Here is an 18,743-nt window from a genome sequence, read left to right as displayed (position 1 = left end):
AAATTTTTTTTAACTCGTATCTCAAAGTATTTGGAATGTATCAGTGTTGTTGATGTCTACAGCTGAGACAAATCCAATGATGCCACTCTGGTTTTAGTACCTCTTCTAGTCTGGGCACCAGGTTTGTGGCCTGTTTTCATTATGAAATTGTTTTACGCCATATTTCAAGAGGTTTGCATTGCAAATAGAAGCCATTGGTATCATTGTTATCTGATAAGCGTTTTTAAGACAAATCCAATGATATCACTCTGCTTGTGATACCTCTTTTGGTCAGTGCATCTGGCATAATTTCTTTCTTTCCAAAGTGCCACTAACCCTGGTCCATCGACTGGTGGCAAACTGAGACTGACAAGTTAATGTTGATAATTCTTTCCTCAATATTAAATCATCACCAGCAGAGTAAGCATTTGAGGATTTCACTATTGGTGACTTTCTATACAATTCTCCAAGCATGAGAAGATACTTGACTATATCACATCATGTTGCCTCATCAGACAATTCTATTCTTTTCTATAAAGATGTAAAGCGAAACCAATCACTGACAAGTGACTTAATAGGTCATAGCATTACCCAAAAGAAAAGAATGGTATCTTCCTACATGATGTGATATAGCTAAGTCTTGTCTTTTGCTTGGAGGACTGTAGAAGTTGGTTAAAACACAACAGCCAAAACAACTCTATGTGCTAAAGACTTTTCTTCTTCTTGTGGTTGATATATTAGTTGTTATGCACATACATAAGTGGTGCTCTTGGATGATTTTATGTTAGTGAAGTAAGGTGGTGGAAAAAAGTTTAAGGACAACCAAAAACTCGCCATGTCTCAAAAAGCTGTGAAAACATGAAAATTTTAGAGTAATAATCACATTCACCAGTGAAAAAAATTTGCATGCTTGATTGTCTCAAAAAAAAATTGTTGAATTATAGTAAAGATCAAACCCTGGAAAAAAGTATAAGGGCACTGGAAAAATATTATGCACAAAATCATTTTAATAACCAAGAAAGAATCACCTTTTTGTCTATAATATTTATAATTCTGGATGTGATTGATCAAGATAAGTCATAAATAATTTTCTGTGGAATCCTTTTCTAAGTCTGTTTGATTGCTGCCATTAGGTCTAGTAATTTTCGTATGGTGTACTATTTCTATACACTTTCATGCCAAAATGGCTCGCAAGTTCTCTACGGGATTCAGATCAAAACTTCTGGCTGGCCAGTCAATGAGTTCCACCGAATTGGCTTCAAACCGAAACTTTTAGGACTTAGGAATATTACAGAAGCATTATCTTAAGAAGCAAATATTGTCCAGGAGTTATAAGAGTAGGTAGGAAGTAGATACTCACAGGAAGTAAATTTTATGCCAGAATGTCTTGGTACCTGTCTGAGTTGATTTTGCAGTGTATGAACATAATTGGAGTTTTCCTTTTTGATGCAAAACTTCCCGAAACCATCACTGATCCACCTCCAAATTGCGGTTTCGAAAATATGGCTCTGTCATGACATGAGTCATGCCAGTAATATTTAAAACACACCATTAAGTCCATTTAAATTGAACTACTTCTCATCTGAGGAAAACAAAATCATTTCACTTAGCACCCAAAAATTCACTCTTTTTGGCAAATTCAAGTCACTTTTGCCTGTTTGTTTTTGAAAGGGGACGTCAGGGGACACTGAACATTCAAATTATTTTGACACATTATCACATTATGTGCAGTTCCACTTGTGCAGGACAAGTTGTATTCTTTCTGAAGTATACCGGACAATTTTTTTCACGCAAGCACTGTGGATAAAAACCTTTTTTTGGCAAATAGTAAGAGAAGGTGGCCTATCTGTGCAAGTGTTTAATCCATAATTCCAGGGTTTCTTCATGAAATTTTAAACAACAGTTTTTGATATTTTGATTCTTCTTCAAAATTTCACGACCAGACATCTATTTTCACTGAGGGCAAAGACTTTGCCATTTTCAATTTCTGATAAATGTATTGCCTTTGGCATGTACACCTTAGAGACAACCCCGATTTCACAGCATAAGGCAGATGAAGACAGTCTCAGCTCAGTAACGTCTCTCAGTCTAAGTCAACATGTTGAATACGCAAATTTCTTTTCCTGATATCACAAAACACATTTGTCTTTGTACTTTCTTCCAGGTTTTGACCTTTACTCTGAATTTAACAAATTTTTTTTTTCCCCTGAAACATTACGGCACTCTTCAGTTTTTTTTTACCATAAATTTACATCCACCAGTTTTCAAGATATGGTACTTTTTTGGTTATCCTTAAACTTATTTTCCACCACCTTGAGAGAATGTTCTCAAATATGGCAAATTCATTTTAATAATTTAAATTCAATTCAAATAAGTTTTTCTATAATGTTCTCAAAATATTTTCATGGTATGTTCTTATTCTATTCCTCCCGCCATACTAATAGGACATGTGGCCCGATTGTTGGACAACTTGCAAGTTGTGGTTTTTATGAGAAAGTGTCTTCTGCTTCATTCACTTTTCATCCTCTTCCGCTTGAAGGTATTTTCTTTTTTATGAGTGTTAAAATGATTGTTGATCTTTTAAATTATTGTACTATGTATTTTTTTTCCTTCCCACGTGAACTTGACTGAACTAGAGAGAAATTTAGATGTCTTCTTTAATTTTGCCTTTCTGTTCAACAGATTTAGGTTTGAATCCTAAGAGTAGCATGGAGTAATAGCTGTTTGAATGTTGAGATTGCCATAGATTACTCGGTTAGGGATTTGTTTAAAGGATCTTCTGACAGGCTTAGGAACAAAATGAAAGCTCTCTCATCAGTGGCGAGAACAGAAAAGACAAGTCTTTTTGCTTCAAAGTGGAAAATGATTGGATGAATCCACTTCTCAGATCTCATTCCTGAATTTTAAAGAGTGAAACTATAGGTCCCTGTTTGATAAAATGGCAGTGGCTTGACAAAATTAATAAAAACCAGGGTTAGCAAGTTTTATACACATGGCAGTTTTTGCAGTTTAAACTGTCACATCAAAAACCACTGTGAAATAACCTCAAATCTTACTTTTCAACATAAAAATTCCCATTGGAAATACACACATTAATTGCATGTAATGTTTAAGGGATTATGTAAAATGAATAAATACTTAATATGATTGTAAAATAATTTTCTCTACAAAATTACTTTGGACAATATGCAGTGTATGTTTTTCCCCCCTTGTAAAATATGCACTTTGAATAGAGCATAGCATAAAAGCTGAAGGAAAAACTATGGAATGATTTGATATTCTTCAATTCAAGATGATTCTCGAGCTTCGAAAATTTCTTCAACTGCTTATATATGTGTACCGATATAAATATCTGCTGTACTCTTTTTATAAAAGATAGCGTTTTATAAAAAGTTCTTTCACACCATATATGTAATGCTGGTTTCTGTTATTATTAAATTATCTAGATAATTACTGATACTTAAAACAACACTTATTATGCACAACATTAGAATATATTTAACAATAAAAATAGTAATGTATTGGACTAAAATGTGTTTTAATTTGGCAGTGTTGGCTTGTATATGATGCTTAAAAAACTTCTGTAGCTTATTCTTAGTGCAAAAGTAAGAATGACTAAGCTTGACCATGATATGTATATTTACTAGCATTTATATAATGGTTTTCTAATTGAAGCTGTATCCAAATGTGCTTTGTGTATCAAGTCCTGCCAGCTGTGCTTTGATTGAAAATACTCTTTAAACCTCTGGATTTATACAACCTGATCTAAGACATTATTATGTGAGAATAAATGAGTTTTATTAGTGTATAACAGATGCTGCGTGATAACTTTTATATGGAACTAGCAAAAATATGCAGCTCTTTGAGGTCAATTTTGGGCAGAGCAAAGAATTTAATACATCAAAATAGATTTTTTTTTCTCATTAATTATAATTCAAAACATATAAAACACTTTAATCTACATAAAAGGTAAGTGTTTTGGTATTTAACACATGTTAAAAGAAACTGACAACATTGACAATAAATTTTTTACTGTTTAAATACAGAATTGGTTTCTGAAGTCAAGTTCCTAACCTTGATCTCCTATCTCACATATTTTGAATAAACAGCACCATTTCGCTTATCAAATTGAGCACAGGTAATTAGTTTAGATAAATAAACAATAAAATTATATTTTATAATGTCGAAAAATTCAAAATTGCAACTTATAATTGTAATTTTGTTTTGATTATTGTAATAAATTAATGTTTAAAAATAAAGCTTCAAAAATGTTAAAAAAAAATCTTCAGCTACGAATGGAAGTGGCAACGCCGCCAATGTAAACAAACACGTTAAGAAGTGTTCTCTGTAATTAATTTTATTTTGGATTTATATTTTACCAGAAAATGCATGAAAGGTGAGAATTTTTGAACTAATGAACCAAACAAGTACCTAAATAAGCGTTAATTATTAGAAAAACATGCGTTAAAATTAATATATGTGACATAAAGTATAATCACATGCGATAATAACAAAGAACGATAGTGTCGACATCTAGTGCAGAAATCTGAGGGTGAAAACTTTAGTAAACATGGAGTGTATGAAATGCCGGGATTTCGTTGTAGATGAATCAGAATTTTTCAAATGTAAAAAATGTTCGCGATTTATACATCCTGTCTGTTCGGGAACAACTGAGGGGGCCTTTAGAAAAATATCGAGGACAAAAAAGGAGGCGTTTCTGTGTTTTGAGTGTGTGAAGGAGACCAACCCGGATAGTGCTGATTCCGGCCCCTCTTTGGATAAAATACAAAAAATTATTCAAGATCTTCGACAGGAAATGAAAGCTTCATTTAATAAATCCATCAAAGATCTAAAGGAAAAATATGAAGAGACAAGCAAAGAAACGAGTGGACTAGTAAAAGCCATAACCTACAACTCAGAATGCATGGAAGAACTTGGAAAAAAAATTAATGACATGAAAATATATATAGAGCGAATTGACAAAGAAAATAAGGAGATAAAACTAGAAAATAAAAACTTGAAGGATGAAATGAAGGAGCTGAAAATAAGAGTAAACGACTTGGAAAATAGGAGCAGGAAAAATAATATTGAGATCAACGGTGTTCCTGAAACAGCCCAAGAAAGTGTTATAGAAATTGTCAATGCTCTAAAACAGGAGATTGGCATAGAGGAAGACACACCAATAAAAAACTTACACAGAGTGCCTACTAGAAATTCAGCCAAAAGCAAGCCTATAATTGTGAGATTCGTGAATGAAGATTCCAAAAGACTGTGGATACAGAAGGCAAAAGAGAATCAAGTTAAAGCTGACAAAATTGATCCCAACTTCAAACCTCACAGGGTATATGTAAATGAGCATCTTTCCCAAGAGAGCAAGCATCTATTTTACCTGGTCAGAGAGTTTAAAAAGACCTATGATTATAATTATGCTTGGACAAAAGAGGGGAAAATTTTCCTCCGGAAAACTGAAAACAGCCATGTATGGAGAATTAGAGATGAGGAAGACCTCAGGAAGTTAAACAGAAATGACGAACAATGAATATATAAATTATATTGAACTGGAGCAGGACGAAGGTTTTCTGGAGGAATTGACTGATGTAGATAAGTTTTTTAATTACTCTCAAAATTCTAACCAGCATATAAATTTCCTAATTGTAAATATACAAAGTTTAAAATCTAACTTTGATACTTTCCTTGTATTCTTGAGATCTCTACAAGTTCAAATAGATATAATATGTCTTTCAGAAATATGGGTGAAGGAGGATGAACTGTTCAACTATAACATTATTAATTATGAATGCATTACTGATTACTATTCATATTCTGACTGTAGAACATACAACAAATCAGGTGGAGTCATTATGTATGTAAATAAAGCCCTTAGAAGTACTAAAAAATCTAGCAAATTCAAAACTGCAGAAAGCGTATGGATAAACTTCCCAGATTATGATGTTGAAGTGTTATTACTCTATAGATCACATTTTTTCACCATATCCCAATTTAATGATGAGCTTAAGATACTTATTCAAAGCACAAGACAAAATATGCTAATTGTTGGTGATATAAATATAAATATACTTGATAACAATAACGAAATCTCTAATTACTTAGATATAATGGCTGTTGGTGGCTTTGTGTCCTTACAGGAGTCTATTACTAGAGAAACTGAAGTAGGAGGCACATGTATTGATCATGTTTTTTATAGAACGAAGAAAAATACTACACAAAAATTTAATGTGTTCAAAACTCAACTAACAGACCATTATCCAATATTAGGATACATTGATTTTCAAGATATAGGAAAAGTAACGAATAATATTGAATGTACAAAAACCATAATTGATTATAGTAAATTTGAAAACTTTATATCAAATATCTCTTTTAAAAACGTCTGTGATGAGGAGTTGGTCCATCAAAAATATAAACGCTTTCTAGATATTATAACACTTAACTCAAACCTGTGGACTAAAAAAAAAAGCAAAAAGATCAACAGGTAAAAATAAATGGATTACAAAAGAGCTCATAAAAAAAATAAACGTCAAAGAAAAATTATATAAAAAATACAAAAAGTATCCAGGCATAATTACATATGAAATGGAATACAAAAACTATGATAAGACACTGAAAAACCAAATTAAGCAAGCCAAATGTGAATATCAAAAAAACAAATTTTTTGAATGTCATAAAGACAAAAGAAAACAATGGAAATATATTAACAACTTTGTGCTCAACAAAAATAATTTAAATAAAATTCTTCCAAATCACCAAGACTCAATAACATTGGCAAATCAACTTAACATAGACTTTATTACAAGAAACCTGGATAGAGAAGATAATGAACACATGTATGAGGATGAAAATGACTGTGTTTCAAATTCAATGGTGAGCATGGAAATAGAAATACCCACTTTAAAAAAATTAATAAATGATTTAAATGAACATAAATCAAATGGATATGATGGGCTAACACCAAAAATGTTGAAAATTATTGCACTATACCACATTGATGTCTTAAAAAACCTAATTGATTCTTCAGTAAGTAAAAGTCATTTTTACGATCAACTTAAGTTCTCCCTTGTACATCCAATCTACAAAAAAGGAGATCCTAACAATATGGCTAACTACAGACCAATCTCAGTTCTTCCAATATTTTCAAAAGTTATTGAAAAACATATGAATGGACAACTAATTAGCTTCTTAAACCATAACAACTATATTGCATGCAATCAGTATGGATTCCAGCAAAACAAAAATACTGAAATGGCTATACTAAAAGTCTGTAATTATCTAAATAATGGTTACAATAATAACAAATATTGCATAATAGTCTATCTGGATTTAAAGCAAGCATTTGATAACGTAGACTTAAATATATTAACAATAAAATTACATAAGGCTGGAGTCAGGGGACATGTACTTGAATGGTTCAAAACTTATTATTTACATAGACACCAAGCTGTAACTATAAATAAGGAAATTAGTGATTACCACGAAACCAAAAAAGGTGTTCCCCAGGGATCAGTGTTGGGTCCCACATTATTCTTAATTTATATAAATGACTTTTGCAAAATGCACCTGAACGGACAGCTAATCTCATTTGCAGACGATACAGCATTATATATAGAAGATGACGATATAACAAATCTTTTAATAAAAACTGAAAATGACCTTAGAAATATCAATCAGTGGATGACAAAAAATAAACTTAAACTAAACATTAGTAAAACAAAATATCAATGCATAAAAACACGAAGTATTCATCATGACACTGAAATTCACGTTAAAATCCATAGCTGTCACCCACAGGAACAACATAACTGTAATTGCGAACTCATAGAAAGAGTATACGAGTATGAATATCTAGGAATAATCATTCAAGATGACCTAAAATGGAGTGCTCATTGCAACAAACTTGTCAAAAAACTTAGATTACACACAGTCCTGATATACAGATTAAAGTACCTAATAGATGCAGACTTTCTAAAAGATATTTTCTATGCTTGGGTTTTCTCGATAATAACCTATGGCTTATGTGCTTGGGGAGGTGCATACCAAACCAACATTGAGAAACTAAGCAACATATATAATAAAATAAGAAGTATGATAATGGACACATATCGTGAAAACAGTAATAATATAAATAGCTATATTTTTAGCATCAGACAGCTATATATTTACAGAATGATTAACTTCTTAACAAGAAACAACGAATGGTTACAGAGAAAAACAAATAGAACCTCGGTAAGACTTAAAAACGAATATCAAATACCAAAAACTAAAAAACATCTCTTCCAGAAAAGTTTCTCTTTCAATGCACCTAAAATAATGAATTTTTTCCAATCGGAGTACCAAACAACTAACAACACTAACAAAAAGTACGAAATATATCAATATGTAAAAACGTCTGAAATAACGAAAATGATATTTTCCTAGCATTATGAAATGTTCTTGATTGCTCTATTTCATTTTCACATGTCCTGCCAATAGCATATCTAGACACTATTACATAAATTATGTCTTGCACACTGAATCACCTACAATATATATAATTCTCGAATTTTTGCGAAACCTTCACAATTGTGAAGTCACAATCGTCTATTTTATATATTTTTTTTTCTGTGATAAATTTTATCCCATTGCTTTATGTCTTCATGCAAATAGAAAACCTAATAACATTGTAATGTACTTTGGTTCAAATTGGCGGCTAAACAAATAGAAATATTCAAAGGAAAAGAGAAAAAGATATATATATGTGTATATATATATGTATATATGTGTGTGTATATGTATCACTCATTGTATTACTTTTATAATTATTATTTTTCTTTTTTATTTAATTTAATTTTTTTTTTTATCTCTTATTTTGCTTGTGTAAACGGATAAGACATAATTCTTATAGGCTTCCTGGAAGGACAATTGTCCCTTGGGGCCACACAGATGTCTTTATTGTTTGTGTGCGCACTTAGCGCTCAATTTCATATGTATATTTGTGTATTGTTCAATTAATAAAAAAAAAAAAAAAAAAAAAAAAAAGCATTGTAATGTACAAAAAAATAAGGTTTTTTTTATCATGTTATATACCTATTGTCTTCCAAACTTTATCCAAAAGCATTCAGTTAGGTTTTTGATGGGGGTTTTTTTAGTTTCTGACAGTTTAAACCAGTTTTTGACATCAAAAACCCAACCCTGGTAAAAACTGATGAAATTCCAATCAAAAACATACTTCTTGGAAATTCTTTTGTGTGAGAACCTCTGCATTTTTTGGAAATATAAATGAAAAAAAAAATTGTTCATTCATTCAAAAACATTTTTTTCTTTTTCTTTTTGTAAAATGTTTCATTTTGTTTCAGGAAGAGTGATGTCACTGAGCTGTGATTCTTCGACTGGCCACCTATTAGCTTCTTTTCGTCCTTCACTGAAATATCCCAAAGTTACTCATATGGTACGTGCAGGCTCTCTTTCATCAAAAACATTTTCTATTGTGTTGTGTTTAGGGATGGAAAAAATAGTGATTTAGGGTCGAATGCCGAATATTTGGCTAATGTTTTGGCAGAACACCAATTTTCTTAAAATTTATTTATTTTTCCTTTATACATGTTCTTTGACTCTTTTGCTTCCTTCAAGTAGCTCAATTTATATGTTGTCTATAAACATTCTTCAGTAGTGAACTAGTCTTTTGTAATTCATATTCACTTATTGTAGTAGGATTCTATTTTCAGTTTTATGTATTCTTTATATCAGAAATTCTCCTTGACATAACTTCTTTCACGTAGGGTATATACACCTAACAATAAAATATAATCAATAATTTTTTCAATTTCTGAAAAATTCCAATTAATATAATTTTTTAAATTAGTTTCGTGTACTTGAATTTACACCAATATTTGACCCAACCGAATACTTGGCAAAAGGGCTGGACAAGTCGAATATCGAATATTCATCCCATCACTAGTTGTGTTTATTTTTACTGTACAAAGGTGTTCATTTTATCTTTGTTATTGCAGAAATATTTTAGAGACTTGATTTTGATTTCAATTTGTGAAGAATTTCTTATCTGCTGATCATTTTATTTATTACTATCACTATTATTATTATTTTTTTTTTTTTTTGTTATCCTATTTTTCTTTGACAGTAGTTAAACTGTTGGGTGAGAAAAGATGAAAATGAAATGGGTTTCATCACATGTGTGGTTAAGTGTGGTGTATTCTTAATGTATTTCTTTTTTCATTTTGCAGTTATGTGAATTGTGTTTCGAAAACAATATAGCTACATGCAATCTCATACATGCAATGACTGGAGGATCTGCGCATGCTCAACTCACTCGCTCAAAACTGTTGCCTCATCCTGATAATGAGAGTTCTTCTATTGTGTGCTCTGGTGATGAAGAAGCTAAAGCTGTAAGTTTTTTTTCCTTTCTAATAATATATTTGGGAGAAATATGAGATGCAATTCTTCCCAATCTCGTTTTTACTCATTTTTTTTTTCACTTCATTCCATTTGTAAGATGCAATAATTTTTTTAAAAAGTAAATTTTTTTTGCGGGGGGGATGTGCCATGCACCTTATTTAAAAACAATACTGATCAATATTAATTTTCAATACACAAATCCATTCAGACAAACAACAAACTTTTCTATCCCAAATTTTCATGCACAAGAGGTGCAGATGTTGCATGATGTAAAAATTGTGGAAATATAATAATGAAAAATTATTTGAAAACTAATTGCAGTAGAACCTTTATTCGAATATCAATTTTCCAAACAAATCGTTCAACCGATCATCTTTTCAACCTAACCCATTTTCAGTTTTCTACAGCCAATAAAGCTCAAAAGTTGGTATTTTCTTGGAACTTGAATCCTCTTATCTCTCAACTCAATGACTTCCTTCTATTGTACAATAATCCACTTCCAAACAATTGTACATACTGTAGCTGTGAGCTATAGATGTAAGCAGGGGTGGATCCGGGTACAGTTGATGTAGTTATAAACAACTGACAAGTGAACAAACGCGTGAATAGAAGCAGATTTAGAGCTGCCATCTTTTTTTCGCCTGACAAATGCATCTTAATACTGTGGGTGTGCCTTAATGAGAGGGAGGAGTGTGTCTTCTTGACAACAAAAAAATTCTTATCACAGTTTTACATTTTTGCCGGGAAAGGGTATCATTTGATGCTGAATTTCAATTTACTCCTTTGTTTTATTGAATCAGTTTTAAAATTAATTTTCCGAACACCCTTTGGTCCTGATGTGTTCAGATAATCAAGGTTCTACTGTATATTGAATAACTTTTTTTAAATAATTTAAAGCATTGAAGACAGTTGCCACTTTTATTCAAATTAATCGCTTTCCTGATGTGGAAGCTTTAACTCATCTTTACCCAACTGGAAGGAATACAGTCTTGCTTCTCTTCCTCTTTGTTAGTTATTGTGAGGTGAGGTTTGAATAAAAAAAGAATTCACAAATTTAATTCAACAATCTTCATAGAGTTTGACTGCTACTACTACCCATCCAGACATGCATCTTATCCATATTCTTCTGCAGAACTTCTAATGAATTAGTACATATTGGAATGTGTGTGTCTGTGTTGTGAACCTAACATGAAGTTTGTTTCTGTGTGCTTGTTGTAGTGTTGACATGTGGCATCTGTTTTTTAAACTATGAGTGTAGTGTAATGATTGGAACACAAATTTTTATGACTTTTCATATTTTTTATGCATTTTTCCTATGTCATTTTTTATGCAGTAGAACATTTTTTCAATAATTTTAAGATATTTTTCATGATTTTCAGAATTTTAGGTATATTTGCATATTTTTGGAACATTATTTTGCATATTTCAGCATAACAATGAAGAGGGAATTTTTTCCCTTGAGCTTTCCCTTTCCTAGCTTTATTTCCCGCAATTGGTAATTTTTGGAATAATTAGCAATTTTACTTATTTTTGGCAATGATTGGCAATTACTTGTAATTTATAGTATTTTTCTTGATGGAATATAGTCAGCATATTTTTAAAAGCACATTTTTAGGTTTTTACAGCATATTTTTAATTCATTTAGGGCATAAATTAATTTTTTACAGAGCATATTCTGTCAGTTTTTAGGTCATAAAAACCCTAGTAATGCTTGAAGATTTTACCATTGTAAACCTGTTGCTCGCTCTCTGTAAGAGACTTTTTAATGGGAAGATTGGCTTGAATTCAAAGCCTCAAGTTGAAGTTGGAAACACAGGGAACCAACTTTAACCGACCACCCACTGTGGCAATGGGAACCTGGATCCTCGTTGAATCTCACTATGACCACTCGTCTACCCCAGTGACATTGACTGCAGGGAGTTGATAGCTTTATACTGGTGGTCAATATAAGTCTTCATAAGTTATTAATTAGGGAACAAATTATATGCTATTTCTATTTTTTCAAGTCAAATAAAATGTGCAGTCATCTCTTGTATGTGCTGGGTTGACCTCTGATACAAAAAAAATCTGTAAATTAACCCAAACCATAACCTTTTTTTAGACATCTCGTTTATATCTTCTTTGTATGACAGAAGCAGAAGGTGCCGTCCAGTGATTCTTGGCAATGTTTTTTGAAAGAACACCACAATGTCTCTTAGCTGTTTAATATAATTAAATAATGATGGTTATAGTATGAAAGTCGTGCTATACATGACTGGCATACCTTTTACATCGCACCCACAGAAAAACAGCACTTTCTACGTGAGAGACATGTATCCAGGAGTATATAGTAGCAAGTGTAACTATAGCAACAGCTGATCGAATTTCTTCTTGTTTCTTGATGTATTTGGCTATGGATTCATTGATGCCTTAAAAATGGGAAACAGCAGCAAAAAATCAATCTAACCTTTGTCAATAGTTCAAGTTTTTCTTGCAAATTTTTCACTTTCAGAAGCATTTAAACAACATTCTTTTAGAAACATTTTCAGAAGCACTAGAAAAACCTTCAAGAGTTGGTGTTTTTAATGTTTATTGAAACGTGTACAACTTATATTTTGTTCCAATACAAGAATTATCACTGCAACAGTGTTTTCCAGAAAACTGGGGAAGATACTGTGAACATGGAAACTGCAAATATGAAATCTGCAAATACAGAGGACCGATTGTACATAAAATTCATGTTTTTACAGCTCAGCCATACACAGCAATTTCAATTGATCACCTAGCGAGGATTTAATTATTATATGTATTTTAATGCAATAATTTTTATATAACAATTTATAATGAACAATAATTCTTTTTTCTTAAGAAATTAACACAATTTTATCTTCAATTTTGTTTGATGTCTTGGATTTAACCCTTACAGCAGCAGCAATCCGGAGAAACTTAAAACTCAAAATGGCGATTCCAAGCCCATGCACCATTGGAAGTTTTCTTCTCCTGATATAACATGTTTTCCTCCTTCCTCCCTCCTGTTAACTGGTAGTGGGAGGAGTCAGCTTTTGTTCAAAGTCTGACAACAAAAGGTGGGGAAGAAAAATGTTTTTCCTTTCCCTTCAAGGTGGTATACGATTATGCTTACAGCATAAATAACAGGAAAAATTGTTTTCCCCATCCTTTTATTATTATTATTTTGTGTGTGGGGAAAGCATTTATCATAAGCTCACAAGATTGAAAAAAATATATTCTTTTTGAAAATAGATGGCAATTTCTATAAGGTTTAGCAATTTCCACTGTGACAATTATAATGCTCCTCAGAAAAAATTTAAAATCCACTTAAAGGGTTAAATAGATATTCGGCTGAATACCTGAACTGAATATTTGGCAAAAGTGCTAAATAGACTGAATCCTAACTGGATGTTTTCTCATCTCTAGTAAAAGTTTATAAAGTTAGTCCATAAAGTACTTAAGGTACTGATATAATTGCCAGAAAAAGTGTGTTTCAGCAGCATACGTTTCATCAAAATTTAATATCGGATATGGTCAAGCTTGTTTTAACAGAAAGTGATGAGATGTATGGCTAAGATTCCATAATAGCCACCAGATTTGCTACTGTAGAAATTCAAGAGCCTTCAAATGAGGATTCGTCTATTTTCTTTGATTACATTTTTTAATCACTTCATGTACAAGCTTTTGACAACAAATTTGGATAATCTCTATTTCATGAATTGGCAGTAAATCTAGTAACACTGTCCTAACCTAACCACACGTTGGAAAAAGGAAGTTTGAAATGAAAAAGCATAATAGATAAGGTAGACAAAGGGTTTTCTCTTAGAGTCCTCTTTTCACTCCCACCCTACATGTTCTCTTTTGCTCTTACATGCATGCAGGAGGAAGATATATTACAAGTGTGAGGAAAAAAATCAACAGGAGTATAGAAAGGAAGGAGGGAAAGAAAAAGCAACTTCATTTGTGGTGATAGGATATACTATAAATAGGATAAAGCATGATGGTGAAGAGAGAGAGGAAAGAAAAGACGGAGAACTTGTTTGAATTTATTCCACTGGCATTTGGATGCAATATTATATCTGTGATCATAAAAGGGTTATACCTTGGATACAGAGTGTTTCATGGGGAGTAACTTGAAGGACCAAATATTCTACAGCCAAACAGTAATATCTGATTTCTTTTGGTTATTATTATCTTCTTTTTTTCTCATTCTTATCATAACTTTAGTTTTTAATTTTAATGTTTAATGCTACAATTTTTATGGTTGTTTTCATTTCAGGCCTTGATATGGGATGCCAGCACAGGATCAATGATTGAATCCCTAAAAGCTGATGCACCGGTCACAGACCTGATTTCATTTCGTGACCGACACAGGACTGTGTTATCGACACTTAGTGATAAAAACTTGAGAGTATATAGCTGGACTTCAAATTAATTGAAGAAAAAAAATGCTTTTGTTCACCGTGCCTGCTGCTCTTCCATCAGTGATTCCTTGATTGTGTGTATTTAAATTAATCTTCTCAGTCGTGTACATACATGCCTTCATTTGATTATCGAAATTTCAAAAGCCAACATATTTTTGTACCTTCATTTTGTTTTATAATAAAATGTGATACTTTTTAAATATTGAGCATTTAAAAATGAAAGTTTTATGAATACATTATTATCATGGCATCAAGTTAAGTAATTTTTTTGGGGGCGGAATTATATATTTGAATCACATAATGGGTCCAAAGCTATATTTTTGCTCATTGACATTAATTAATGACCACTATAAATAATTTTCTGCTTGAAGAATTATTATTTTTTAAATATTTGAATAATATAAAAATTATAAAGTCATAGCTCATTATACTATAACAACCATTCCATTACAATTACAAGTCCCAAATGTTTTCATATAACAAGTGTCCTATATGTTTTCCTTTCGATATAACCATCACCTGATATAACATCTGTTTTTGACAGAATGATGAGTCTACTTATAACGAGTATCAACTGTATTATTTTTTTTAGGTATTTTTACTGCTTTCATGTGAACATATTTTTTACAAAATAGCATCAACATAATTTTTTTTCAGATCATTTTATTACAGTCACTGACTGTGTTTGTATATAAATTATAAAGAAAAAGTTTTTTATATAAAATTAAAGAATTCGAAAAAAAATGAAAAAGAAATTATTTTTATTTTTTAATTGAAAATGTTGATTATTTTTCCAAAAAATAAATATTTAACAGATGTGAATAATGAATGTGTCAAGCCTTTCAATATTTCACATCTGGGACTGAATGAAATGAAATATCTGTGCGGAAAAAAAAAACTACTATATTGACATAGTTTGTGCAAAGGGTATAGCTGTAAGAAGCCTCGAAATATTAAGGGCAGCAAAACGTGAAAGGAGATTGAAATGCATCGACAGCATATTTCATTCTAACTACAACTGCTTAACAAAGCCTTTATGTAAGAAAAATACTATGGCTTATGGACAAACATACAGTACAAGCAGGTACAGCGTTTCTCAACCTATGCTTTGCAGGCAGACTTGATAATTTGTTTCTTACTGAATGAAATATGTTATTCAATTGTTGTAATTGATATAAATAATGTCCACATGGGTTCAAATAAAAACTATACCTTCTGGTTCGGCGTACCTCATCAAGGAAAATATGAGAAATTGCAATCCTAAATACAAGATATCACTAATCATAGCCAAAAAATGCAGTTTTAGACATTCACTAATTGCTGCAAAAATGGGTGAAGGATGGGCAATAAAGGCCTGCTGCAAATCACAGTAAACAAAAATGTATCTGATGAAAAACATTCAAATGATTAGATTACCATATTTCATTGGTAAACCAAAGAATTTCAACCAAAGAATCAGGGGAACTGGGATTTTAAATACATTAAAATATAGGACATTGTAAATGGCCATAAAAAAATATTGCCATAAGTCAGCAAAATCCCCAATTGTAGTAAAAATCACTGAAAATTTTAGGTAAAAATGCTGAACCTGACAAATATGTAAGATGAATATGTATGTATTTATATTTATAGGTATAATTGCGACATAATAAGTTATGAAAACGCTATTTATTCACGATTTTAGTAAACATTACAAATTTAAGTAAGCATCGTTGAAAAAAACAGGACAAATGTATAAAATAATCTACTTCACCAAACACCAACTCTGGCCATATCGCTATATTGCAATTTACTGCCATTAGTGAGATGGGTTGAAAGTGAAGGCGCTGTCTATCGGTGGTCGCCTCGAGTTCGTTAGGGAAAATATCTTATCTATATCCTCCCTTGGGTTCGAAAACGGGACCCAGACAACAACCTTCACTATGGTAGACGAGTATTTTACCACCATGCCACTCGGGCACTATAAAATAATCTGGAACAATTAAGCATACAGTAATATACTGTATATGGAACATAAGTGGTACATAGAATTGTTTCAGACATTTCACTGGTCCTTGTGTTCAGAAAGGTTGAGAAACGCTGCTGTAGGACAATGATTCTCAAAGTGTGCGTCACAGCCCTTAGGACATCAGGAGCCTCTGTTAGGGGGCATTGTGAAAAGTTGATGTATAGATGTGCACCCATTCAGTGCTTTGAAGTGATTCTTTTCTATACTATTCTGGTGAGACACAATCAGGAAAATTTTTGATGTTCCTCTATTTGCTTCAGCAGAGCCTTTTACATTATTTGCTGCATGCCACCTGCAGCAACAGGAGATACTGGCCTAGTTTGAAGAGCATTAGTTTAGATGTTCAGAATCAGATCCGAACTGCATTGTCTGGGCTAATGAGATTTGTTGAGTGCATAAAATGCTAACAGATGATCATATGATAGCAGAAAAATGGTCGAACAATCTTTTGTGCTGTAGAAACCTGTTGAATTTAGAAGACATGTTGCAGCACTCTCAAACATAACAAGCATTCCACAAAACAATCATTTTCACATTAGATATGCAGCATATACAAGGCACAGGGCCGTCTTAAGAGTATCATGGGCCCCCGGGCCAAGTGGTTTTTTGGAGGCCCTATCTGGTAAATCCTAGAAAATTTGAACTGGATTTCATTTTTGTGAGGCCCCCGGGCCGTGCCCGGGTGGGCCCATGCGTTAAGACGGCACTGTCTTAAGAAGCAGCAATTCATTAGGCATTCCTCAGAGGAATAAGGTGCTTATATTCAGTCTAGTAATACTGTAATTTCCTGCGTATAAAAAAAAATCCGCAAATTTTGTTACTTTCAGAAACTATTTTTTAGTCCACTGCAGCACATATTCCACACATGCAAGTTTTATTAATCAATATTAAAAATCTTAAAATATAAAAACGGAAGGGGTTGTTTCTCACATGTTTGTAAATGAAATTTGGTTTTTTCTACTTTGATCCATACGCCATCTTTAAAGAATTATTATTTTTTACAAATTAAATTCAAAATATATACGTCTATTTTTTCTAACTTCTGAGAAGCAAGTTGCAGTTCAAGCAAGCAAGCTTAAAAAGAAGATGCAGCACCATGTAATCTGCACTAAGAACCTCTGATGTTTTTTAGGTATAATCTGGATTATGCAGGAAAACGTAGTAGTAGAAACCTGTTTTACTGCACCAAAAACTAAGGAATCAGGCACAGCCGGTCCCGCTATCTACAAACCTATATCAACACAATTTGCCACATATAATATACAATTAAGTGGGAAATCTGATTATGCAATTGGATTGCAGTTTCATATCATAGTATAGATTATATTGAAAAAATATATACTCTATATAATTATACTGTCCGAGCTGAAATATATCAGAGCAGAATGAATTGAATATCAGAGATTTCAAGCTTAATATTCATAATAGCATACCAACATCAGTGCCAAGTGCAGCCAGAATATATAGTGTGATATGTACAGGGTGATTCAGAAAAGATGAGAAAAACTTTTAAGAGGTGATAGTACACACCAATATACAAACAATTGTCATCAAGGAATGCATGGTCTAACATGAAACACAAACGTGCTAGTGCATTTCGAAACGCACTAGTTTTTTTTCAAAATTATTATTGTATTCAAAACCTTTGATCTGTTTCACAAACAGAAATTCTTTTCACATAAAGGAACTGAAAGAAACGCTGCCTGGCAGTCGAGTGGTTAGCTTCTTACTGCAAGTCTGGATTTGAATCCTGGTTCAGGCATAGATGTCTACTAACACTAACAAATTCCCTGGAAAGATCATACTGATCTTTTGGGAATATGTGGCATCACATCATTTTTTTTCTTCTAATTTTAAAACATTGTATGAAGCCATGGTGTAGAATTTTTTCTTTATTCAAAAGTTAGCGCCCTCTATGGACTAAACAGGGAACAAAA

General features: G+C 32.1%; 1 protein-coding gene across 1 annotated transcript in view; it reads left to right on the top strand.

The window, feature by feature from the left end:
• Positions 1 to 14,998, top strand: part of LOC149078476 (E3 ubiquitin-protein ligase RFWD3-like) — a 42,100-nt gene extending 27,102 nt beyond the window's left edge. Inside the window, exons 9-12 of the mRNA XM_089240589.1 lie at positions 2,424 to 2,518; positions 9,330 to 9,421; positions 10,215 to 10,376; positions 14,654 to 14,998. Of these exons, the coding sequence (XP_089096715.1) occupies positions 2,424 to 2,518; positions 9,330 to 9,421; positions 10,215 to 10,376; positions 14,654 to 14,809 (505 nt within the window). The 3' untranslated portion in view covers positions 14,810 to 14,998. The remainder of the gene's footprint in view (positions 1 to 2,423; positions 2,519 to 9,329; positions 9,422 to 10,214; positions 10,377 to 14,653) is intronic.
• Positions 14,999 to 18,743: the final 3,745 nt, after the last annotated feature.

The sequence above is a fragment of the Pholcus phalangioides genome, unplaced genomic scaffold (assembly GCF_987345545.1).
Source record: "Pholcus phalangioides strain wild (caught in Gottingen) unplaced genomic scaffold, Ppha-v1.0 ptg000013l_1, whole genome shotgun sequence".
Classification (NCBI taxonomy): domain Eukaryota; kingdom Metazoa; phylum Arthropoda; class Arachnida; order Araneae; family Pholcidae; genus Pholcus; species Pholcus phalangioides.
The sequence above is the reverse complement of the archived record's forward strand: the minus strand, read 5'-3'. Positions and strand labels throughout refer to the sequence as shown.